Below are 24705 nucleotides of genomic sequence, written 5' to 3'. Positions count from 1 at the left end.
GCCACTACCCAACTCCACTCCTGGTCCAAGCGGCTCAAACTCCTCTCGTCTCCTCTCTCGAAAGACTCTCAGCCATGCAATCCAGCTACAGCATCACCGGTGGGCCCGTCATGATGAGCAGGCAGAGCTACAGCTACTCATCCAGAGCTGCGCCCAAGGCTCGGAGCTTGTCCGGACTGAGCGTCAGAGGTCCTCGCATCTCCTCTTCCACCATGTACAATGTCTCATCTGGGTATGGTGGTGGTTACGGCGCCGGTTACGGCGCCGGGGCAGGCTCCTTCGACCTGTCCAACGCCTTGGACCAGAACATTCAGCTGAACGAGAAGGCCACCATGCAGAACCTGAATGACCGTCTGGCCAGCTACCTGGAGAAGGTGCGATCTCTGGAGACCGCCAACGCCAAGCTGGAGAAGCAGATCAGAGAGTACTACGAGCAGAAGGGGCCTGCGGCCGACAGGGACTACAGCAACTACTGGGCCATTATCAATGACCTGAAGGACAAGGTAGGTAGCGTCGATGCCATGCAAGATGTTTGCGCTACTGTTAATCATTAGCATGGTAGAGCGATATGGGTTTAGAAATGTCAAACTGCGCACGTTAAAATTGACATTGACCCGACATAGTTCACACATAAGGTGGTTATCAATTTTTTAAAAACATCTACAACACTGCTTTCTGTCTGCTAGATGAAGCTTCTGACCAATTCTCAAATTGTGCTTTAATTCAGATCATGGCCGCCACCATCGGCAATGCCAACATCCTCCTCCAGATTGACAACTCCAAACTGGCTGCTGATGACTTCAGAACCAAGTAAGGCCTTAAGTAATATCTTTAATCAGTGCTCATATTCCAAACGCCAAGCTCATTGCCCTTTCCTTGGGAAAATCCAACAGGTTCGAGCATGAGCTGATGATGCGGCAGTCCGTCGAGGCCGACATCGCCAACCTGCGCCGCCTGCTCGACCAGACCACTCTGACTAAAGCTGACCTGGAGATGCAGATCGAAGGCCTGCAAGATGAGCTGGCTTACCTCAAGAAGAACCACGCAGAGGTACCACAAGCTTGACATGTGCAATTATTGTGAGAGGTTTAAAATGCTAACTTTTTTGGTGGGTGTGTCTGCTGCTCAGGAGCTGGCAGCGATGCGATCACAGCTGTCCGGCACAGTCAATGTGGAGGTTGACGCCGCACCCCAACAGGACCTCAACAAAATCCTGGAAGAGATCCGCGCCCAGTACGAGGCTATCACAGATAAACACCGCCGCGACCAGGAAGCCTGGTTTAATGAGAAGGTACCCCCCCCCCCTAAAAAAACCCCACACCTCATTTACTTTGAATCAAATTGAAGAATTTATATCATGCTTTTCTTTTCCTAGTCGGCCACCTTGTCGAAGGAGGTGACCATCAGCACAGAAACCATCCAGACGTCCAAGACAGAAATCGGAGATCTGAGACGTACGCTGCAGAGTCTGGAAATCGCCCTGCAGTCCGAACTCAGCATGGTGAGGGACGAAAGCCAGACAGCCTTGTCACAATCACGCCTTATATGAGCAAAATTCCTCTCTGGTCCAGGGAAATGGAGACAGTGATAAAGGGTACAGAAGGAGGGCTTTACTGAAGAATGCATTTGGGGGATGGGGAGGTGTGCTGGGAGGGAAAAACATTTCACAGTCCAGTCAGGTTCTGGTAGGCATTAAAGAGCTTGGAGAAAACGGGAAAGAATGCAGAACTCGATGGTCTTGTAAGCTCCACAGGTTGTTAGTTCAAGAAAGCCTCCTTGTGACTTCTGCAGTCAAAAAGACAATAGCATAGCCAGTGTCAGATACAAACCAGAATGTGGTTGTTCTATTTCAACATCTAATGTGACAATGGTTCAACAAAACATGTTTTTCTTGTTTTAATCTTCTATAGAAAGCGGCGCTGGAGAACACGTTAGCAGACACAGAGGCTCGTTACAGCGCCATGCTCACCGGCTTCCAGACCACAATCAACATGCTCGAGTCAGAACTAGCCAACATGCGCGCCAGCATTGAGCAGCAGGGCCAGGAATACAGGATGCTGCTGGACATCAAGACCAGGCTGGAGCAGGAGATTGCCACCTACAGGAGCCTACTGGACACAGAGGAATCCAGGTAGACGGAAATGGAGATAATTGGAGAGTGCATACATTAAAAAAAAATTGGAACACTCCATTTATTGTTTATTTTCTCTTTCCTTTCTCAATTAAGGCCTATTAGTTCAGGTGAGTGATTCTTAACCCCAGGAAATGATATATTACATAACCGCATGGAAAATTGAAACACTGCCATTTTGTCTTCTTCACAGGGAGCTCTAAGACCACAGTCACAAAGACCACTGTGCGCACCTCCAGCTAAAAGGTCCAGATAGCAGGACAACAAACACATGCACACACACACACAAAGGTGTTACACCTGATTTGGGAAACTATGGTAAAAAATCACTGACAGAAGATGAAAGTTGAATGCCGCGCTCGAGACCGAGAGGAGACGAAAGGCTGCGTTAAAGTTTATGAAACGGAGGAATTGTCTGTATGTGTGTTTGCATGTGTTGTCCAAACAAATAAACCTGCTGGGGATTACAAAGTGTGTCGTTTTTGCAACAAAATGATGTCTTTGTTTATGCAGTTGTTATAGCAACTGAGTTTACATTGTGGGAGGTGGAAATGAGGGTTACGTAAGGGCGGTGTTGTCAGGAAAAGGCTCAACAATGGTCAAACTTGTTGATGTTAGACTTGCACTCAATGTCTCGTAGCAGAAAACCTTAAGTGAAATGAAAATCAAACAGAGCAAATGACCCATGGATTTAATAGACGACACACCCTAAGGGCTGACTAACCTTTGCCCTGGAGGCTGTCAACACTGTTACCTAAGTAACAAGAGCACACATACTTCAATATAAACACACGGACTGGGAATGCAAATAGTGACAAAGTGAACAAAGACAGGCAGTGTTAAAATCTCGTACCGGTGCTGCACTTTGGACTCATTTATGATGTCGTGTGTGTAGCTATGAAAAAGTAAATGGAGGGTCAAGCCTCGCCTTTTCAACACAGCACGGCCTTTTATGACCTAATCTTACCTGTTTGCGTAAAACAGGAAATAGAAAAAAAAGGCATGGAGCGATAAACTGTAAGTGATACACTACATTAAGCACATTTTGAGGAGTAAAACAGCAAAATCCCGATGAGGAGTTCACATTTCTCAAACAATGGTGTAATGTTTGCTTTGGAAAGTCAGCGATTACAAAGTGGGTGGGAGTACAGCACCCAACCCCCACTGGGAAGCTTTATGGGCCCATATTTGGACACATATCCAGCACGCTGCTGTTACATTACGCTGTCTATGTAAAAGATCTTCCAGCATTGCTCTCAGCCAAAGCCATTGCGATAATAAGGTCAGAATATTTCCTTGACATAAACAACAAGATATGGAGCAGTAGCTCTAATGGCTTGTCATGAGTCAACCGTATACAGTAAAAAACAGTTTTGAAGTCATAGCTCTCATAACGCCATTTATTCGGAGCTAAACAATCAATTTTCAGATTATTTGTAACATTGAATGCATTTTTACAAATAGTTGACGTTATTGTCCACTTGACTCGGGTCGTACATAGTAATCCCCTTAATTGTTCTTACACGTAATTTTCTGCAGATTATAATATTATTGTCAGATAAAGTTTAACTGCATGAATTTTATTTGTTAAATTACTACCATTTTACTTTGCAAATCATCGCTGCAGCTGTTTTTTATTCAACGTGAAAGGGAGGATTGTATTGTAAGTGTACCACAGATATAAGGGTGAATGGCCAGCTAAGCGTAAGATGGCTGTTTTGACTCCAAACATGTCAAAATAAATATCCTTAAGGACGAGAGTGAACCCAAAGTTGCTTAAGCTTAAATGTTCCCACTATATGACTGTAAAGGCATTTTACCAGCTCATAAAACGATCCGTTTCGCTCAGTGTACCTCATGCTGTGCAAAGGTGATTCAGAAAATAAGAATCTAGTGCGGCCTTGTAGAACCTAATCCTGATGACTTTGGGACAAAGCCAAGAATGTTGAAAAGAACTGGATAAGGTTTAGTTTAAACGGTTGCCAGAGGTGAGACTGAATGTTTTATTATTATAATTTTTAGTAACATAAACTTCTCTGTTGGCCTAAGTCAGAAACACTAAGTATATTTACAATCAAAAAAGTATGTGAGTTGCTTTTTCTGTTGCTAACCTCAGCAACTTACACTATTAATATGGTACACCCTGAACTGGTTAAAGAGTTTTTCAACATTCCATCATAATTAAATATAAAATTTGTAGATAATGTCATGCATTTCGTCTTAATGACAAAATTATTTGTAATCAAAATTTAAACTGAAGCAAACAGTAGCGATAAGATATGCTGATTAGAAAAAGGCCTTTCCAGAAAGTCCGTGTGAATTCTAATAAAAAAAATATATAAAAAAAGAGAGGAAGCCGCTTCAATGGGTTCTTTGCCTTGAGGCGCGCAGTGAGACTTAGGAAGGGACCATGGGCACAAAAACATTTGTGACTCGCTATTATGAAACCGGAACTGTGTGTAATAAAATTCAAAGCCAGACTTTGTACATTTCCAGCTGCTTCGATTTTTGGCAAATATGTTTCTGGAACTTTCCCACCATGTTCAACCTCTTTCTGCTGCATCTAAGACAAGCAAGCAGAAATCATTCAAACACCCACCCGTGTAATGTCACCATGGAATTTTCACAAATTCAAATGGAGTTCTCATGTCAGTGACATATTTAATTATGCATCAGTCATGCTGTGTCATCAAACCTCATCGTGAAACTTTCCAAAGTTAGCCTGGAGCAAAGATTGGAATTGAACATAAGCAAAAAGCACTTCAGATGCATTCAGGCTTTGCCAAGCATGAGGTAGCTAGCTTTTTTGCGCATGTGGGCTCCTGCATGTGGGAACAAACCTCTTCTGTCCCATTGCCACCATCTGAGTAAAGTGGAATGGTATCAGCATTGGCAAATCGTGCAAGGGTGACTTGTGCAGTGCAGGAGGCCTTGGCTGGTAGGTGGGAATTAAACGGGTAGAGCTGGGCTGGCTGGAATTACCACTTTTAATCCTAGGAGTCATAGACAAGGACCGACCTAATTGGGCACGGCTCATAGTGCTTTGAATAGTGAGACTGCATTTTAAACAATCCACACTATTAATAAAACAGGTTTTATGCAAAGAAAGGCTTATATGACTTGGCATACCACATCCACCTGTATAAACCTTCACTAGGGTGGGTTTATTTGTTCTGGGCGGAGGAATACAGACATAGTATGTACTGAGAGACTTGTTCTGATAAGCCTGACTGTCAGTGCTGAGTAAAAGAACCTCGCTCCAGAGAGGCAACGTGAGGCACATTTTCCCTGCCTGTCAAACTGTAACTGAATATGTTGCGTCACTTTAATTTTCCAAAAGCTCCATGTGGATATACTTGACTTTTACACAAGAAGGCATTCATTGCACCAGCTACAGTGCATTTGGACAGACAGAGGTTGAAAGCAATGGGCTGCAAAGCATACTGGTGTTGTTTTTCTTTAACAAATACATTATATCCTTTTTGGAAAGCCATGCATTGGGTAGACCGAGAGCCAGACTTTTTAAAAAACAATAATGCTCAGTTTCGATTGACACTATCAGAAGGTATTCATTTGTGAGACTGTACTTCATCATACTCACTCACTAATACTACATCATATCATTTCACCCATTTGATTTGTAGCTCATGATACTTAGGAAATAACACCCTAAATAAAATCACATGTAAAATGCCCAGCACAAACTCAGATTAGATTTATGCAGCATTTAGCTCTTCAAATCATCATGGCTGGTCAACAACCAAATTAATGCAATACTGCCACCTAGTGCTCAATCTCAGTGGCACGCTAAAGTTTTTTTTTCTTTTCATTTTGACGCTGCTGTGCATACAACTGCCCATTGGCTAAAAATACTATATATACCAATCAGAGTATTTTGGTGCTCTTTCTGTAATGCTCCACATGCTTTAGAGCCCTAGCTAATAGCAAATCGGTTTCAGTATTGTTTTAGTGATACATCTCACAAGAGATGAATATTTTTGTATTTTGGAGAAAGACCTCCATTTTGCCTCGGTTATTGGCAGGTTAGTCTTGAGATTTTATTTGAAGAAAAAAAATTCTAATGATCTAGAAGATGATCATTTTCAAGGGTAATCTTTTAAATGATTCAAAATGACATTCAAGAGATGGGAATGAGTTTGTTATTTTATATGCAAAACCACACAGTAGTGCTTTCCCCTCTAAGGAAAATTAAAATTACGTTATTTAAAAAAAATCTACATACTGTAATGGACCACAGAACTAAAATGGAAAATGATATAATGTAATCTTTGTTTTCAGTTGTTTTATTATTTACATGCAGGGAAGGGGACACTCACCTGCCTGCCCTGACCACATATCACTGGTTGGCAAGAACTATCACAACAGACTTTGGAATAAGTTGTCATTAAAGTCCATCACAAAAACTCAATACATTAACTGTTTATCAATCTCAAGTGGTGAGGGAAGCTAAAAATATTTTATATATAATAATAAGTGTGAACAGTTTACCAGTCCTTGTTAATGAAGTGGTTCTGTTTTGTATGGTAGAACCACTGACTACACTCTAATAAGTTTTAAAAAATAAAAAGCTGAATATTTCACTGACAGTCTGCCATAATGAAAAACTGTAAAACCAACATTTGTATTGTCAACATATTCCCATGTAATGCCAAACACGCGCCTTCTTTACTTTGAACTTTTCATTCATTCTTCATCTATTAAAAGAGATGACACAAGCCATTAATCATGACCTTTATTTATTTCTTCTTTTTTTTTATATAGGGGGAACCACAAGTACTTTAAAAGAAGGTTATACAGCGCTGTACACTTGGGACCAGAAAAGAAAGACTGTATTAGTCGTATCTTCTCCCTTTAAATACTATTTATGTAAATGTTCTATAATCTTATCATGATACAATAAAAGCTCGTGTAACTGGTCCTGCAGCTTTTTTGATATGTCAATACAATTTTTGTTGGGACTGTTATTTCCTTAAATTTGTTTTCCAAAAAAGGAAAATAAAAGCAATGCTCAAAAACCATACGACAGGCAGAATCTGCCAGGTTGTAAGACTCCCAATTCACTCACACAATAGAGAGAAAGAGAGTAAAGAGAAGGAAGTAGAGGGGGGGGAGGGCAAGTAGAGATAACTATTTTCATGTTCTTGAAGGCTGGTCCATGGTGGGAATAGACATCAGTTCATAGTGAGTTGCAGAGAAGCACAAAAGCTCTTTTGCACCTTCTGCAAGCACCACTCTTTCTCCGTCCGTCCGTGCTCTCACTTCCATAGTTGTGTGCTGAGAGTTTGGCCGGATGCGGGTGCTCCCCAACCACCCATAGCAGATGGAGGCTGAGCGAAGGCCATGTGTCCAGGTGCACCGTTCAGATGCAACCCTGACATCTGGTGGCTCACCTGAGTGTGGGAAACACATTACAGTCAAAAGCAGTTTGCATATGGATGCAAGGCCATTTTACACACAGTGATTTTACGAAACTATACCTGAGCCATGTTCCATTGAGCTTGTTGCCCAGGCTGGATGGTGTACATGCCCTGGGCAGGCACCATGCCTGCAGGCATCGCACTGCCATGTGGCGCCATCATTCTGGGGGCCATGCCCATCACGCCGCTACCAGGGGCATTTCCCATGAAGCCATTGGGCATGGTCATCCCAACCATCATTCCTGGACTGGGCCCCATCATGGCTGCTCCATTCTGTGCCATCATGGCACCCATGACGGTCGTGGGCGGCACAGCAGTGCCCATGCCAGGAAAGGCCTGATAACCAGCAGTGGTCTGGACAGGATACTGCATCTGAGAGGGTCCCATGAACATGCCAGCTGAGAGGAAGGGGACAAATTATCACGCAAATAATGTTTAAGTACCGTGACATACAGGTTTGCTCGAATTTATTAGTGAGGACTACTCTTTTGATGTTTAATGATGGGTTTTATGTAGATAAGTTGCATAACTTGCTGTTCTCTTACCAGCTGGAGCCTGTGGTGTCATGTTGTTGGTTCCATAGAGTGACAAGATGGAGTCCTTGGACAATGGCTTCTTTGTGTTCTCTTCTGTCTTAGTTGTGCTGCTGCTGCTGTCATTGAACAGGTCAAGATCGCCGTGTCCTGACACCGACGTGGCTCCACCCACTGCTGCTGGCGGGGCTTGTGTAGGAGTGCTGGCAACACTGTTGGAGGTCACCTAGATAAGGGAACCCCCCCCCGCCAAAAACATTTAGAGTTAGAATGAATTTATTACCTATCTTTTCTTTTTTTGTTTACAATTCAAAAATGTTCTGTAGCCATGTTTGGATGCACATTATACATTGGTAGGGACAACAACGAAATAAAAAACGGCAAATAACACAAATGTTGAAAATTGTAGTTCTGATATAAATTTGTCTCAAAGTCTTTGGGGAGAGATTTGTCTCTCTTGGTAATGTTTCTAGAGAGGAAAACCGGAGGATGCTTAGCAGTTTAAATTTATGGGGGGGGGGGGGGGGGAGGAAATTGACATTGAATTTATTCGTTTCAATGTAGTTCAATATGGAGAACCTGCATTGTGCATTTTACACCACTAGTCGTGACACATTCATTGCGACAACCTAAATTCAGCTGCTGCCAGAACAGCAGGGCGTCTTTAAACGTGACTTTGTTCTCATTGTCACATGTTGACTCTTTTTCTTTGATTCTTTTAGTCACAATCACTTTCAAAACTAAATTCCTTACACTGTCTAAAACGTTTTCAAAAACTGTCACTTTTATTAGACAAAAAGAATCATTTTATTTTAATATATGTATTTATTTTTTATTCAATTATTCAACTCTCTTTATATAGGAATAGGACTTTACGTAGCACTTTCTCAACGGCTTTCATCCTAACATAACTTATTTTAACATAGAACATGGAATTGGGGGGTTAGATCACCAAAAGATTCCCGAGGGCGGCACCGCTGCTGCTCACTGCTCCCCTCTCCCCCAGGGGATGGATCAAAATCACATGGGGATGGGTTAAATGCAGAGGACAAATTTCACCACACCCAGATGTGTGTGTGACCATTATTGGGAGTTTAACACCAAGATATTTGGTGTGCCACAAGATTTTTTCCTTTGAAAAGGTGTGCCGTGGATGAACAAAGGTTATAAAATACTCATCTAATTGTGCAATGATAATGGCTTAATAAACAGGGGTGGGTGTTTGGGTCTGAATATTTTTTTTTTAAATTCCACCTGATGCCAGGATGATGGTAGGCTCTACCTGAGGAAACTGAGGAGTCGACGTGGATGACGGTAGGGGGTTGGATACCATGGGACCGAAAATGTCCAGGTCATTATTGTTCTGGCTTGTGCTCGTGATTCCATTGTTGCTCGGTCCAGCTGCCGGTGCGTCTACAACAGAAGAGTCAAAAGACTGGTTTTACAGGTAGAAAATAACTACGCGAGGTAAGCAAGATCTGTCAGGGACATAGACAAATGTATTTGGATCGGGCACAAACACGAATGTCTTCCGATCAACAACTACTAAAACTAATGGGACATCCTGAATAAATATATATGGAGAGTGCAAGTGTGTGAGAACGAGTGACAGTGAGAGATAAATAAATGAATCCCCTTTATATGTTTCCCCACTAACACACACTCCGTCTGACTTTTGTTGAGCGAGATGATAAAAATAACTCCACAAATCATGTCATCGTTGACCACAAGACAACAGCTCCCTCCTTTTTCAAGGCAATTTACCCTACAATAGGAACAATAAACATCAAGAATTGTGGTCCACCACATATGTGACTTTAAAGTGACCCTATCCTGTTTCCCATTTTGAAACAAAAAAAAAAAAGGCAAAAGTCAGCAACAAGCGTCAGCAACTTTAACTTCCTGCTAGAGGAACTTCAGAGGTTCACTGCTTCAGCATTTCTGAATGAACAAGTAACATTGCATTACAACCAACACAGTTCATTACAGTTGCCTGTCTGCTGTTAAAGAGGATTTAGAAAGATCGTTTCCTGGAGTTTTGTATTATCTACATAGACGCTATTGGCTTTCGGACCTACACTGTCTAAAGTTGTGAATGCTACCGAAATATTCAAATCAAGAACTGTACCTGGGGGATGCAAGACAAGCTGTAGGTTTTTGTTTCGTGAGACAATCTTCACGTGAGCGCAACAGAAATTGGAAGGACAATATTTTGTCTCAGCATTTTTCTTGTAATAAATAACTAGAAGTAGGAACACAAGATATTGGATGCCATTCACTGTTGGTGTTTGTTTAGTGTGTCACGTTCCTCTCCTTTGGTGAATTTGTGAGCAGGTTAAAATAATATCTTACGTCACACTATTTATGTAGCTAATAGACATCGCCACCAGAGTTTAGCTTCCACATTACAATAGCAAACTCAAGAGCATTTGTATTAATTCCCCCCTCTAATGTACTTTAACTTGGGATGACAATGCCGTGCAAATTATGTCAGCCAGACAGATGCTGCTACCATAAGGCTCATCAAATATAATTCTTTGACTCTTAAGATTGTCGATGAAAAAGAGCAGCGCACTCACCAAGTGCTAGTAAGTTCACGGAAGGTTCTGGTGTCTTCACTGGGCTGATTTTAGGGGCTGGCCTTGAGTCTTCATTCTTCTTAAAATAATAGATAAATTGTCATTTAAGAGGGTAAACAGGTGACAGCTGAGAAGATTGTGCGAATGCGTACATGAGAACTTACCTTGGTGTAAGATGACACCTTGCTCCCTCGCTCAGTCTCCTTCTTAATACAATCTTTAGGCTGAGAAAACGAACAGAAAAAAACAGGAATCCGTTTAAGTGTGAGCGAAGTGAAAAGTGGTCAAATAGTAATGTTAAAAAGGGACATACACTGCCTCCATTGGTCAAATTCCTGCTGTAGTATTTCTTCTTCTCATATTTATCCCTGATGAAGAATTCAACTGCTCTGAGACGAGAGTCAAGGAAATATAGTTTGCGGTACAGGTGCACAATGGAATGAGCTTCAATCAAAGGGATATAATCGGGCAAACCACTGAAGGCTACAAGCAAGAACAATCCAGGAGACAGTTTAGACACTCCTGGTTCCAAAACCAAGGCTTTAAAGATGAGCGACTGCATATTGACACTTTCATGTAAGCGCAGGTAGCGAAAGATACTGGTCTGTTTGAGGTCGTCTGAAGTTTGCTGGAAGGTCGGCCTCATATAGCTGCCTGGCCTTGGTGTTTCCCATATCCTGCATACGCTGACAAAAACAAGAGAGCACTGAGGGGTTACAAAAGACATACTCTTTCATTGGCTATGATCACTGTGTTCATGTAAAAGCTGTCAAGAGAAATAACAGCGCTGAATAACCATTAAATTACTGACATATGGAGGATTTGCATTCATAATGTTAGCCATAGACTGAACTTTATTCATCCCTTGGGATTGCTCCCTCAGGAAATTCTGGTTCCAGTAACTCACAGAAATAGTACGAGAGAACATTGCACGTGAGTAACAAGCAAAGAGGAGAGTAATAACGTGCGTAGCAATAAATACATTGTTAGCAGTCTGTTGGGCCGACACAAGCAAAAAAAAGTCTAATCAAAACCAACAAGCCAGTTGTGTACTAGTTGTTGCAGCAAATACAGGGTTCTCAACTATATAGTCCCCTGATTCTAAAGCGGCACATAATAGTCAAAAAATTATATTTTAAGATGGGTGTCATTCCTTATGCTGTTTAGTGGAAAGGTATATGAAAATATCAGTCGGAAATCAATCTTCTCGTCTTCTAATGAAGAAACTTTTGATCACTGCAACATTGCTGTCTAATCAAACTTTTATTGATGTGCATCCCTGTTGTGTTTGTTGTTTGAATGGCAACAGGTGGATATATATATATATTTTTTTTTTTTCTTAGTACCTAGTGATATCTAGTGGAAGCCCATTTAATTGGTCTGCCTACCACTACATGTCGCTAGCATTAATAGAACAGACATTTAATTCTACCACTGTTTACTGATTTCACTCAATGCGCTTTGGGAATTGTAGTACCTTGTGTTCTGACTAACTCTATAGACAACAGCAAACCTTATAGTTGAAATAATTAGACTACCGTACCTGGATTTGATCTGACGTCCATTGGTCCAAGTTGACTGATTTCACTCGGGATATGTGGACACCGAGGTTCCTGTGGATGCCCGCACACCGAATGCAGATAAATACGCCCAGGTTCCAAGACGCCCATCTCGGACCTGAAAAGTTAAAGACCCCATGGTGGATCGAACCAATATTAAGTGGCTTATGACTTACAGGTAGCAGGCAAATACTACTCATGCACTATACACTACTCTCTGTGACGTGACAATGGGATTCGAATAAAAAACATGATCAACATGCTGTGTGATGATTAGAAAAGTAGACGCGGATTTATTGTGAACTAAAGACATACGACGTGTTCTTACGAAAGCGATTAGCCTGCTTGCTGCCTGCTAGCTGGGCACTTAGTTTAGCTTCAAGGGACGCGTTGTCAGCTGACTACCGGAGCCGCTTCCGCCACCTCGGAGTCGCTTTGTATCGGCTAACAGATGCTACAATTGTTCTAAACGCGTACGAAGAAATATAAGACGTAGTATAGTCGACGTAGGTATGGCAAAAAGTAATCAATTATCGTCAGGGTGAATGTCGCACCTTTCGCCTCGCAGTCGGCACAATACTTGTTGTCTTCCTCTCTGAGCATTTTGGACAGGATGGCCTGGTGCTGCTCGTTCAGTTTCTGGGCCTTCTCTCGCTCTGAACGGGTCGTCATGTTCGCTTCTTCCGTTTAACTTATCGAATAAAATAGCAACTACAATGATCCGTCGATAGTTGAAAAAAGTTTCTGGTAAAAGACCATAATCAGAAAGGCGAACGCCTTCGTTCTGCTGATACGAAGACACCCGGAACCGGAATCGCTTTTCCGCCCACGGGAATTCTCAAGCTGACGCGGCGGCCACACAGGATTGGACGGGCACGATGACGTTTTATGACGCACCGAGTTTCGGCTCAAAGGAAATGTTACGCATGGCTTCAGAATGCCAAATGTAATCGTGTAACTTTTACATTACAATTAATGACAACCATTATAGGCGTAGGGTGGTAATGTTATGTGGGGAAAAAACTGTAAAGTACACTATGTACAACATTTCCATTACAGCCAGAGTACACAATCAGTGTCATGACTTTTGAGCAGTGTACTTGGTAATTTTTTGTTAAGCGTCATTTCAGTTACAGACTTGGCCACAGGACAGTGTGAACTAGTAAGTCAAGTTGCCACGTGTATTTTTTTGTGTGTTTTTTTGGGGATCATTGGTGCTGTGATTTGCCATGGTTTAGAATATCTATAAGTGTTTCAAATAATTATGGTCACATGTTAATCCACAGTAAATTATATTGTCATATTGTCATATTTTTTATAATAATAAAATAATAATAATAATAGTAAAACAACAATAATACATAACAGTAATATATTCAATATGTATGACATAAGGGTAAAGTTCATCCACAATGCATGGAAAAATCCTTATTGTGCGTGTTTTTAAAATCAAACTTAAAAACAAAAATGAACATGTCTCCAAATCCTACTGTGCTAGAAAAACAATTTAAGATATTTTTTCAATCAGCACCATTAATACATTTAGGGACACAAAGCCATTTCTGATTAGGATTTGTTGTTCACCTGTGTCATTAACTCAAAATCACAATCAAAAATAGTATGCAGTATCTTTTTTAAAGGAGACACTTGCATTGGATCCCAAAAAACTGCAGGTGTACTACCAAAGGTACTTTGGCATACGTATAAAAAGGAAAAACAAGTCCATTTAGTATCATGCCAAATACAGCACCGCTTCAAAAAAACGTTTCCAGGCGAATCTTGAAGTTATTCTCCTGATGTCTGACAGCCATATCATGTCGGAGTAGCATCTCTACATACGGTGGCCAGAAAGTGGAGTCGACTGTCACATAAGGGTCATGTGGCGTCTTTAGGGCCTTGTTCATGAGCAGCTGTAAGAGGAAGCAGTGAATGTGATTCATTCTCACGGAATGAATCAAAAACACCTTTTTAAGCTCTCAGTTCACCCTGAAGTGGTTGCAAGTCAATCGCAGGACACACATCCAACCAATCACACTCACAATCACACTTCTAAACATTGAAAGTTGAGTCATGCAACTGAACTCACCTCCAGAATATCACCAAGGGAAATCAAGTCTTCATTTAGAACATTTGAAATATTCTGGAAAAAAATGGGGATCATGATGAGCAGCAGTATATCAAACTTTTTTTAGATTTTGTCTCAGCTTCCACATGATTGAGAACAGCAGAAAACTGAACATACCTTCTCACCGCAAGGAGGAGGAACATGTTTTTCTAGGATGTCCCCCAGAGATTCCATCAGCTTTTCGTTGTAGGCTTTCATTCTGCTGATCTTCTCCTTTGTTTCAAGCACAACACTGGAATTCATGCGACACATGCACACCACTATAATGTGAATTCATTGTTAACAGGCATTTCTATTCATGTGAAAGTAGTGGTGCTTTTTGAATGTTAAGTGGAAGAAAACCTAGTGCATTAAGTGGTTGTACAAGACCTCACACCTATTCACAACTTCACACTTCCAAAGGCTGGCAAGAAGCTGAAATGTTTCAACCCCAGTCACTAGTTGGGTATACCGATTAACAAATTTCATTGATCTGCTGGTTGGTTCTATAAGCCTCAAACACAAATGTGACAAACAGATCAGTTGGGTCAAACGTAAGCGCACTCACCTGTGCTCTGATAATTTCTCACTTTGATTTTGAAGTCGCTTAGCATGGTCAGTGACAGCCTGTAGCGCCTGCCTCTTTTCCTCCAACCACTTTAATTCACTTTAATACACAATTGACACGAACCCGTCAACAAAACACGTCACAACAAAAAAAGTCATGCGTGCGCGCAAGATAAAAGGTTACGCACAGCTCTTTAGTTTCTCGTAGTTTGTCTCGCTTTGCTTCGTAGCAAGAGAGAACCATCTCAAGTTCAGAGCATAGCTTGAGCATCTATGGAAAACGGGGCGGTCAGATCAGAAGCATGCTCCTTTTTCAGTAGTATACTTTTCTTGTGCATGTACCTCTTCTTTTCCAGCTTTAAGTAACACTTCAGAGTTTTCTGCCAGCACTACAAGAATGAAAAATACAGGAAATTAAACCGATGCAATTCCCATAATTTATATCCAGTAAAAAAAAAATTCTTGTGTATTGATCAATGCGACCAGAGCTACCAGTTTAACACACACTTTGGAAATATGCAAATACTATCCTCAAATTAACTTTTGTAATTTTATTATTGTATGTTATTAATAACTAATTATATTCATTTATGAGAAGATGTTGATCTGGTTAATATTTTCTTTTAGGAAAGAGATAAATATCAATTTGCAATACTTGTAAATCCCTGCCAGTGTTAACATTTACATCACAAATGCTTCCACTGACAACATTCCTAGAAAATCCCATCGCTGGTTTGCTACTTTTAGGTTCTTGGGTTCCAGTATAGACTATAACATGTGAGCAAACAAAAAACAGCATTAGGTTTAAGACTAACCTTGGGAGACATCTGCATTGAACGTTATTCTTGTTTAGATTTATTAGAAGTCAGTGTCATTGAATGATCTTATTAATACTGTTTCAGAATACAATTTATAATTAATGTGTAAAAAGTCATATTTATTGTATATCCAAATGTCATAATGGTTACTTACATCTCGGTTCCATCGTGAGCCACTGCTTCATTTCCGCTTCTGTTGCTAATAGCCGATTAACTGACTAAAGGAAAAACATCACATTTGTTATCAAAAATGATCACCAATGCTTTTAACTCGTAAACAGGCCCAGGCCACAATGAAAAATACTAATCAATTTGGAACAAAAAATTATGGAATGAAGGATATAGGAAAATAAAAGGAAACACCAAGTATCAGGTAACTCAATTCTGTGTGTACGCCTGCTCTATGGCAAGTATAGACTCAAAAGTAGCTGAAAATGTTCCACAAAATCAAAATGTCCAGTCATCTCACCTGCTCTTGAGTATTTTCACATTGCTCTGGCTCATGTTGGATAATTTTGTTTTGAAGCTGCAACGGGGTAAGAATTTTGTTTGGTTTCAACAGAATTGGAGTTGACGCAATCAGGAATCAAGGACATAAGTACAATATATCAATCACCTTTTCAAGATGAGCAAACTGTTCCTCACATTGGTTCATTAGTTCCAACTGGGCAGCTTCTGACAGTCCAGGTAGAGCTTGATTTCCCTGTGTAAGTTCATCCTGCATATACAGAGGCAATTTTGAGCAGAATGTAAAATCATGTCTTGCAGTGTTTTGAAAAAGAACACTACTTAGCCCATTCCAAGATTCTTATCATCAAGACAATATTACGATCTCAAAATATAATTTGTGATTTTTTTTTGAAAGGTACTAGTCCTTCCATGTTTTTCTTTTTTTTAAAACAAAAGCAATAAAGGTACCTGTATTACATGATTATGTTATTCATAAACGTTTTAGTCATATAGCTTAAGTTTTAAACAAGCCATAAATTAGTATGAGAGTTTTACTTAGTCCGTAGCTTAACGCAGGTTGGGACTTTATAGTCAGGCGATGTTGCGGTGGCTCATGGCATGTAAAATTATCGTTTGTAGTGTGACATTTGTTAAACCAAAACAAACTATTAGTGTTAATACAACTAAACGTAAAGTACACAAGTTAGAGGAACTCAATACTTACCATATTTAACGAAGTTGAATTCACTGAATTACGCCACAACAAAAATATTTCCTTTTCAAAATGCCGCCAATATTGATGACGTCATTCACGCGACGGCGTAACTGCAAAGCCTTGAAGAGCACCACTGCTGCGTGAAAACTACGCATACGTGCGTGTTCACCAAACTAAAAGACTAAAGTAATAATCTTTAGGAAATAAATGTTGGCGATATTCATCGGTTAAGGAATGCACTTCACGTACTTTTTAGCTTCTGACTACGTTAACATGATTCGATGCATTCAATTTTGTGCCTTTATTGGCAATTTTACCTTATTAAATATTTTTATATTATTTCAGACCGTAGTTACCAAGTACACTTTTCAGTCACGCACAGTCAAAAGCCAAGTACACCTTTACCTGCTTTCGTGGTTAAACAGGGTTAAAAACGAACAAAAAATGTTGCTACTAGGAACTGTCAGAATATGTCACTGTAATGATGATAATAATTATGATGAATATGATCATTCTTATTATTTCTATTATGGGTCATTTATTATTATTATTATTATTATTATTATTATTATTATTATTATTATTATTATTATTATTATTATTATTATTATTATTATTATTATTATTATTATTAGCCAAGCACATCTTTACCTGCTTGAATGCTTAAACAAGACACAAACAAAACATTTTGAACTGTCAGAATATGTCGCTGGAATGATGATAATAATGATGATGAATATGCTCATCATTATTATTATTTCTATTATGGATAATGGATTATTATTATTATTATTATTATTATTATTATTATTATTATTATTATTATTATTATTATTATTATTATTATTATTATTATTATTATTATTATTATTATTATTATCATCATCAATGTTATAATTGATTTTCTTTTTTTTATTGAACGTGTCGGGTCTGGTCTGTTCAGTGTAGTGGGCGTGCATTGCCCCTATTGGCCAGCAGGTGTCTCAGTTTACTCCTCTCACTAATAGACTCGCTGATTGGTCTTTTACCGATGTCTTATCTTCCTTGTCGCTCCCTATTACAATATTAATATTACAATGTTCGTTGAAAACAAACTTGAGTTTCCGAGTCACAAATGTTCGAACCGCTTATTCTCGTAAACGTGAATTCTGGTGACCGCAAGCAGCAAGATAAACTTTGTTATGGTGTGCACCAAATACCTTTAGTATATGAAGAAAATACACTCCTCGTCAAACAACTATGCCGTTTAACATATTTATAAAATATCAATAAAAATAATATTTATGCGTAATTACATGGTCCTGATTAACTGTATGCTAATTTTAACCAGCAGGGTGTTCTGTCGATCCTTTAATAATGTTAAACGCATAAATCATCTTTACAACGTTTCAACGTTACATTGTTTCGAGTTAAATATATATCTCTGTACTAGAGTGTATTTATTTTTCTATTCTTTTGCTTTGTTTTACGCTGCTATTCGGCAATACAAATGATAATCTGTTCCCAATTGCCTTAGTAAGGTTATACATTTTCCTAATTAAAATTATCATCGTAAAATTACCACCACCAAACTTCTACTTGTATAAATACTTCTCCTTTCATTAAAATGATGGCGTTTCTATATAGTTGTTTACCTTTTTGTTTATAATTGTCTTTATTAACTATGGAATACATTAGATCACTGAATTCATTTGAACAAGTCTTTTGATTCTTAGTTGTTGGAGGTAATACACCAATAGACTGCAACTCTTTACGACAAGAATGTTTAGGCATTCTACTTATTTGGTTGCCATCTAATCATGTTTATTCACCAGTGCACGTTTTAGGTGAAAATACTGTGTTTCAAACGTAGCAGCTTCATTTGAAGGCAAAACGGTGTATTCCTGCTGTTTTCAAGCTTCCTTAAATGTTCAACTATATATTATTTGAATGATCAACTAGAATTTGATTAATATGCAAATTTGCCAACAAACCGTTCTGTGTGAGCTTTCAGCGCAGCCTAATTAATCAACAGTTAAAGGAAATTAATACATACATCAATTCTGTCAGAAACATGCTTAGCTCAATCGCCCGTAAAATTGAAGTTTGAAGTATTAACTGGCTCTGCAGGAAGGCTATGATTAAAACTCTGCAATCCCTCTCCATTTAGATATATAGAGTGATTTAACTCGAGGCAAATATAAAGTCGTTTACATGTCTATTTTTTTTTTACAATGATGACAATGTTATTAATTATGAGAAAATGATTGTGATTAATATAATAATGATTATTGATGATCATTTTTACTAAAATATAAGCTCATTGATTTCATTATTCACAATTTAAAACGGAGTTCATCCATTCCATTTTCTCACTGCGGTTGTGTCATTCGGCCATCAGCTCAAAAATTCATTTAGCTGTGCACCTGAAACTGTTTTCCACAAGGTGCAAATAATAAAATAAAAGAGAGTGGGGGAGAGAAATGAGAGGGGGGCCAAGGGGAGGACTGTAGTATTGTTTCAGTAGGGACTCATGCATCAAACTTCAATTTTCCGGACGATTGAAGTAGTGATTTTTTTCCCCCCCATCTTGAAGTGAAATACTGAAATACACTTAAGACCTTCAGATTAATTACCATGGAGTGGTCCCACAGACTGTAGGCTAATGTTACTTCATGGGGCCTCCTGACAAGCCCTCATAAAATAAACAAGTGGAATCTGTAAACTTGGGCTACCATAACACTCTCTCATCATGCATATACTTGATTCAGGATGGGACCCACACATAAAATGAATACTGTATCCGGGAGTCATGACATAAAAACAGCTCATTGGCCACTAGGCAGATTGCATCATACAAATCCATAGATGACACAATGGGCATGAGAAGAACAAAATAGGATAATACTCTCGTGAAAGTGCAGATGTTTTCTGGTGTGCCCAAGGATTAATTAATTGGCTTTCAATAGAATTTCAAGTTGACTACTTGCACTGTATATACTGGCGACACAGTCCTATAAACTTATTGAAGTTTTGAGTTGGGGGGAAAAAAAAGCAAACACTAAAACAAGCCCACACAAAGAGACAGGTCTACTTATCATTTCTTTGAATAAAGGAGGTTAAATGGGAGGCAGCCTTTTGAGTTGCTGTTCATGACACTCTCTCTTTCTCACATCACCATGTTTTCAGCTTCATTAAACTCCTTAAAGACAAAAGGAATAAAGAAGCAAAAGGAAGAAAACAAACAAAAGGCTCCCTAACCAGACTTTGGCATCAATGCCTTCATAGTCCCAACTCTTTATGGGCTCCCTACTTAACATTAAAAACACTTTCAAAAAAATCCATTCCTTGTTTAGAAACCCTTCTTGGACAGAAGTCAAACATATTATTCCACAGCTAAAGCGTAGAAAGACAAGCGACTCACAAAAAAAAAAGGCCACTTTCATTGTAATTCATTGACTTGTTCAAAACTGCAGGCAAAGAAAAGGGCCAGACATTAATAGCCGCAGATGCCCTCATGAAGGGAGGGTCTATGTCGGCATTATGGCCTTTGTTCGCACTCACTTCAACTGTTTAAAAGGAGGGTTAACTCAATCCATCAAATTGTCCGAAATCGTGAGGAAATTTCAAAAACCATATGGCCTCCAAACGTTTGCGTCCTTTTTGTGCGGTGGGACACACTTGTCTCAGTATTGCAGGCAGCGGGGGGCCGCCCAGCGCCTTTGTGGCTCGGCACATCGGGGAACGCTGCTCATTTGTCCCCACTTTTCATGCTTTACGCTCAAAATTACGGCCCGGACCCTCAGAACAAAAAAGCCCCATAAAAGCCGGCAGAAACTGGGCCAAAACTTTGTGTTTTCGTGGCATCCTCGTCTTTATTTGCCGGGGCCAGATTTGTGTTTCTCACATAAATTTTTGGCCCGAATGGAGAAACACGTCTGAGGGTCAAGAAGCCACGATACGCATTTAAGACGTGAAAGGACATGAGAGATTCCGGACCACAATATGTTTAGAGCGTCCCCGTAGAAAAGGACACAAAGGGATGAAATAGTGCAGTATAATACATTTAAATAGACGCGTTTGATGGCTTTAACACGCCCGAGCGGCGTGTCGTATAGCACGCGGTTTTTATTAGTCTGCATTTGAGAAAGTATAAAAATGCTTATAGTTAAGAATTACAACGTAAGGAAATATTCAGGAAAAAAGCCATTTTATTCCCATTGTTGCCTATATACATTGCAGTCTGTGCATTAATTGGGTTTCAAATCCTGAATTTTAGAAAGGCACTTACAGGTGTTCAAATCATAACAAACGGTATCCAAACAAATTAATCCCACCCCCCCAAAAGCCTTAAATTCACCGCAATAAAAAGTCGTTTTTTTAGCCAGCAAATAAAATGCATCATCGTAGGAAAAAAGTCCCAGTCTTCATGCACTGCGGCACGAGGTGAAAAGAGGAGGCGAGCCTGCACTGGCTCACAAAACAAAACGTTTAAATTAAAAATAAACCAACGTAAAAATAAATAGAATCGGAATCACAAATCAAATCACGCATTTGCATGCAAAACATAATTGGGTGAGGACCTCTGAAAAATAATGTAACAGGGCGCGTGCGCCTGTGTATGTATGTTGGTGGTGGGGAAACAGTTATAATAATAATAATAATAATAATAATAATAATAATAATAATAATATTAATAATAATAATAATAATAATAATAATAATAATAATTTACACGTGTCATTTTTGACCATATTGCTCTGATTGCAAAGACTGTTACATCGTAAATTACAACTGCATATTTCTTTTTGTTGTGTATCCATGCTTATATGCGCCCATACAAAAGTATAATTACATTTTGGTACATGTTCAGAAAAGTGGTACACAATATAAGCAGTACGTTATACAAGTAAATCCTCGACGCTGTTTGTGTCCATCGTCTTTTTTCTTGATGAATTGTTTTTGGCACTCCCGCGCTCCAGCGCCGCACCATCAGTCATCCACGTCAATCTCCACGTCCTCGTCCTCCGAGCACTCTTTGCTCGTTGTGTGGTCTGAGAAAGGCGACAGCGGGGACCGCGTCACTTTCTGGCCGAGATCGTGCTCCTGCTGGCTTACCCGCGTGGGGGAGTCGACTCGCGGATGGCCCAGCGTGCCGTTGGCGCATTTCTCCAGGTCGGCCAGTTTGGCCAGCTTGTCCAAGGGGACTTGGCCGATGGCCTTAGCCGACTCCACGTCCGCTTTCATCTCCTCCAGGTCCCGCTTTAGCTTGGCTCTGCGGTTCTGAAACCACGTGATGACTTGCGCGTTGGTCAGGCCGAGCTGTTGGGCGATCTGGTCCCGGTCGGCCGGGGACAAGTATTTCTGGTATAGAAAGCGCTTCTCCAGCTCGTAGATTTGATGGTTGGTGAAGGCCGTGCGGGACTTTCGGCGCTTCTTCGGCGTGGTTCTCTGGCCGAATAGGGTCATGCCGTCCCGGCCTGGAGGGGGGCAATGCACAGCGGTGAAATATTTAAAAAATACCTCAAAGGCTGATTTGGAAAATGGCACGTAGACGCAGCACCAAAAGGGGGTTATAATGTACAGCATCGTGACCACTCATCTCACAATACTCAATTTTAACTGGCACTAATTTTAGAAGTACGGTTGCAATTTGCAGTTTTTCACAGCTCGTGTACTAAAATCATTGAAACATCACCGGTGCAGTGCAATGCAAACAACCCCATAGTTCCATAAATATATTTCAATACCGATCAAAACGAAGCCATTCTTTTGTATCGCAGGTGTACCTAATATCGTGACCGGTGAGTGTATATTCAATTTAAGAGTAAGGCTCCAAACCATATACGGGACCAAAACAAGAATAAGCAAACAGACAAAAATTAAAAGTAGATGACTTCAAAAACTTTGGGGATTCGACTTGTGTTTGATGGCATCCTCTAATTTGCAGATCGATGTCTCTGAATATTTTTTCCAAATTGCATAATTATCATCATTAGGACGCCATACCTTCTGCCGCCTGAAGCACGCTGACTTCCAGCCCCTTGAAGGTTTTGCTGGCCAGCTCCTCCAGGGCGCACAGCGGCGAGGTTTGGGTGAGCAGCGCACGGCTGGCCAGAGGCAGGCTGGAGGCGCGGTGCTTCTCGCTGGTCGAGATGAGATGAGCCGTGCCACAAATGGTGTAACTTCGCTTCACGGACGGCTTGTTGAGGATGTCCTCGATGCTGAAGGGGGTCAGCGGCTTATTGGAGTTGGCGGGGGGTGGCAAGTGGTCCAACGGGCTTCGCCTCCTGTTTTCCCCCGCATCACATTTGGCCACTTCTTTGGATGTCATCACTGGTGGTGAGTTGGGCTCGGTCGGGGTGGGGAAAATCAGCTCTTAAAACGAGTGAGGCTATACAAGGGAGAAGGGTGCAAGAAGTCACATAACAGAGGAAGATTGGAGGTGGACAATCTTATTCCAAAACGGGATGCCTTCAAAGTGCGCCTCCGGAGTCCGGTGCAGCGAAAAGCCTGCCTGAAAATGGCGAGCTCCAAACACTTGACGATTACTAACAAGTTATCACTGACTGGTAGCTAATCAATTATTTCCAGTGGCACTTTCGCCCTCTTCCCTTTCACTCTTTGACTATGTTGCAGTCCAGCGCAGAGCTTTTTGCGACTGGGGGGGGGGGGGGGGGGGGGGGGGTGGGGGGGGGTCCCATTAATTAGGATGCATGGCTGGAAGGAGGAGGAGCCCGCCGGAATTATCATGCGTTGTACTCATATCATCTTTGGTCTAATTTAGTCGTGTGGTGACTTACGAGGATAGCTTTGTGGAGTCAATAAGGGGGGAGGAGAGGGGAGAGAGGAGAAAAAAGGAGGAGGGGGTGGGGGGGGGGCAAACGGGAGAGAGGGAGAGAAATCACAATCCGTAGCCTATTTAAGCCTTTTTACGCATAAAAGTCCACTTTCAGATGGTGTGTTTTTGCATTCTTTCATTTTGTATTCAAGAGAGGTTGGATTATTCGACGGGCAAACACAGGTTTGTTTTAGTTGTCGCATTTAGTCACCAGGATGTTTTTTACCCCCTCGATCAAAGCTGGATGATTCTTTCTTTTGTAAAGGTAAAGTCGAGCTGAGCCATATATCAGCTCTGATGATGTCTCCTCTGGGGCGCCAGAGAAGAGCAGCATGCGGCCCTCTCAGCATCACCGAATCCCGCTCATAATTCAGGCAATGGGCTTCTTTTTTTCCAGACCTTTGCCTTCCTTTTTATTACTTGCAAGAAATACTTCATCTTCTCTCAAATGTCCCCGCGCCGCGTGCAGGTTTGGCATTTACGAAATGCAATTCAGAAATATAATTTTTCCTAATAAAAAAAAAAAAAGCATGGCATCGTTTTATTTTTGCTCTAAATTTCTTGATTTAATTGTTAACGTTTTGTATATGTGTGCGTTTTTTATTTTTTATCAACAGAAATATGGATGATTTTCTTTTTTAAATATTTATATAATATAGCCTTTGTGTAAAGATTAGTTGTTATAGTCTTTGTTAACATTATTATTATTATTATTATCATCGTTATTATCATTATTATTATTATTATCATTATTATTATTGTTATTATTATTACCTATTATTATTATTAGTGTTTTTAATGACATACTTCTCATTTTGATTTTTTTTCATTCCAGTATTGCATATCGTAACTTGTCTAAATGCTAACAGTTGTTTATCTTATTTTCACAGAAAATAAATGAAGACAAAAAGAAAACAAACTAAAATAAAATTAATCTGCTTGGGTGAGAATAATTGATCCTGTCAGTTTTATTTGCTCCTGCAAGGGTTGA

The 24705-nt window shown here is 40.3% G+C and overlaps 4 protein-coding genes and 1 long non-coding RNA gene across 6 annotated transcripts; 2 read left to right on the top strand and 3 right to left on the bottom strand.

Annotated features, from left to right (window-relative positions):
• LOC133151579 (keratin, type I cytoskeletal 13-like) lies at nt 1–2602 on the top strand. The gene is made up of 8 exons (XM_061274738.1): nt 1–503; nt 728–810; nt 894–1050; nt 1130–1291; nt 1376–1501; nt 1911–2131; nt 2228–2241; nt 2325–2602. Exons 1-8 carry the CDS (start codon nt 75–77, stop codon nt 2372–2374), a joined length of 1242 nt encoding a protein of 413 aa, XP_061130722.1. The 5' UTR covers nt 1–74; the 3' UTR covers nt 2375–2602.
• A 4269-nt stretch (nt 2603–6871) lies between these two features.
• LOC133151582 (stromal membrane-associated protein 1-like) lies at nt 6872–13080 on the bottom strand. 2 transcript variants are annotated; one of them, XM_061274741.1, is made up of 10 exons: nt 12795–13080; nt 12225–12358; nt 11282–11367; nt 10995–11070; nt 10846–10905; nt 10682–10760; nt 9385–9515; nt 8115–8328; nt 7630–7967; nt 6872–7542 (listed from the first exon to the last, which is right to left on the bottom strand). In XM_061274741.1, the coding sequence occupies exons 1-10, from the start codon at nt 12910–12912 to the stop codon at nt 7408–7410; spliced, it is 1371 nt and encodes a 456-aa protein (XP_061130725.1). In that variant the 5' UTR covers nt 12913–13080; the 3' UTR covers nt 6872–7407. The 2 variants fall into 2 exon arrangements, with proteins under 2 accessions (XP_061130725.1, XP_061130726.1); XM_061274742.1 differs by having other exon boundaries at nt 10682–10757.
• Nucleotides 13081–13515: 435 nt separating this feature from the next.
• cenpk (centromere protein K) lies at nt 13516–17005 on the bottom strand. Its single transcript, XM_061274743.1, has 10 exons — nt 16904–17005; nt 16346–16447; nt 16199–16255; nt 15884–15947; nt 15254–15300; nt 15100–15182; nt 14913–15011; nt 14483–14597; nt 14327–14380; nt 13516–14150 (listed from the first exon to the last, which is right to left on the bottom strand). Exons 1-10 carry the CDS (start codon nt 16904–16906, stop codon nt 13995–13997), a joined length of 780 nt encoding a protein of 259 aa, XP_061130727.1. The 5' UTR covers nt 16907–17005; the 3' UTR covers nt 13516–13994.
• A 4079-nt stretch (nt 17006–21084) lies between these two features.
• On the bottom strand, nt 21085–23507 carry lbx1b (ladybird homeobox 1b). Its single transcript, XM_061274777.1, has 2 exons — nt 22883–23507; nt 21085–22353 (listed from the first exon to the last, which is right to left on the bottom strand). The coding sequence occupies exons 1-2, from the start codon at nt 23205–23207 to the stop codon at nt 21866–21868; spliced, it is 813 nt and encodes a 270-aa protein (XP_061130761.1). The 5' UTR covers nt 23208–23507; the 3' UTR covers nt 21085–21865.
• A 251-nt stretch (nt 23508–23758) lies between these two features.
• Nucleotides 23759–24660, top strand: LOC133150872 (uncharacterized). Its single transcript, XR_009713828.1, has 3 exons — nt 23759–23897; nt 23980–24183; nt 24605–24660. It is a non-coding gene; the product is annotated as an uncharacterized LOC133150872 (long non-coding RNA).
• The last annotated feature ends 45 nt before the right edge of the window (nt 24661–24705 follow it).

This window comes from Syngnathus typhle, linkage group LG3 (genome assembly GCF_033458585.1).
Source record: "Syngnathus typhle isolate RoL2023-S1 ecotype Sweden linkage group LG3, RoL_Styp_1.0, whole genome shotgun sequence".
Lineage (NCBI taxonomy): Eukaryota > Metazoa > Chordata > Actinopteri > Syngnathiformes > Syngnathidae > Syngnathus > Syngnathus typhle.
The sequence above is the reverse complement of the archived record's forward strand: the minus strand, read 5'-3'. Positions and strand labels throughout refer to the sequence as shown.

Coding starts and splice junctions, on each gene's coding strand:
- LOC133151579 (XM_061274738.1), top strand. CDS start 75: ATGCAATCCAGCTACAGCATCACCGGTGGGCCCGTCATGATGAGCAGG. Junction 811..893: donor GCTGATGACTTCAGAACCAA/GTAAGGCCTTAA, acceptor AAAATCCAACAG/GTTCGAGCATGAGCTGATGA. Junction 1,502..1,910: donor TGCAGTCCGAACTCAGCATG/GTGAGGGACGAA, acceptor AATCTTCTATAG/AAAGCGGCGCTGGAGAACAC.
- LOC133151582 (XM_061274741.1), bottom strand. CDS start 12,912: ATGACGACCCGTTCAGAGCGAGAGAAGGCCCAGAAACTGAACGAGCAG. Junction 8,329..9,384: donor CGACTCCTCAGTTTCCTCAG/GTAGAGCCTACC, acceptor TCCCTTATCTAG/GTGACCTCCAACAGTGTTGC. Junction 7,968..8,114: donor GACACCACAGGCTCCAGCTG/GTAAGAGAACAG, acceptor CCTTCCTCTCAG/CTGGCATGTTCATGGGACCC.
- cenpk (XM_061274743.1), bottom strand. Junction 16,256..16,345: donor AGTTTGCTCATCTTGAAAAG/GTGATTGATATA, acceptor ACCCCGTTGCAG/CTTCAAAACAAAATTATCCA. Junction 15,183..15,253: donor TTAAAGCTGGAAAAGAAGAG/GTACATGCACAA, acceptor CGTTTTCCATAG/ATGCTCAAGCTATGCTCTGA.
- lbx1b (XM_061274777.1), bottom strand. CDS start 23,207: ATGACATCCAAAGAAGTGGCCAAATGTGATGCGGGGGAAAACAGGAGG. Junction 22,354..22,882: donor CGTGCTTCAGGCGGCAGAAG/GTATGGCGTCCT, acceptor GCCCCCCTCCAG/GCCGGGACGGCATGACCCTA.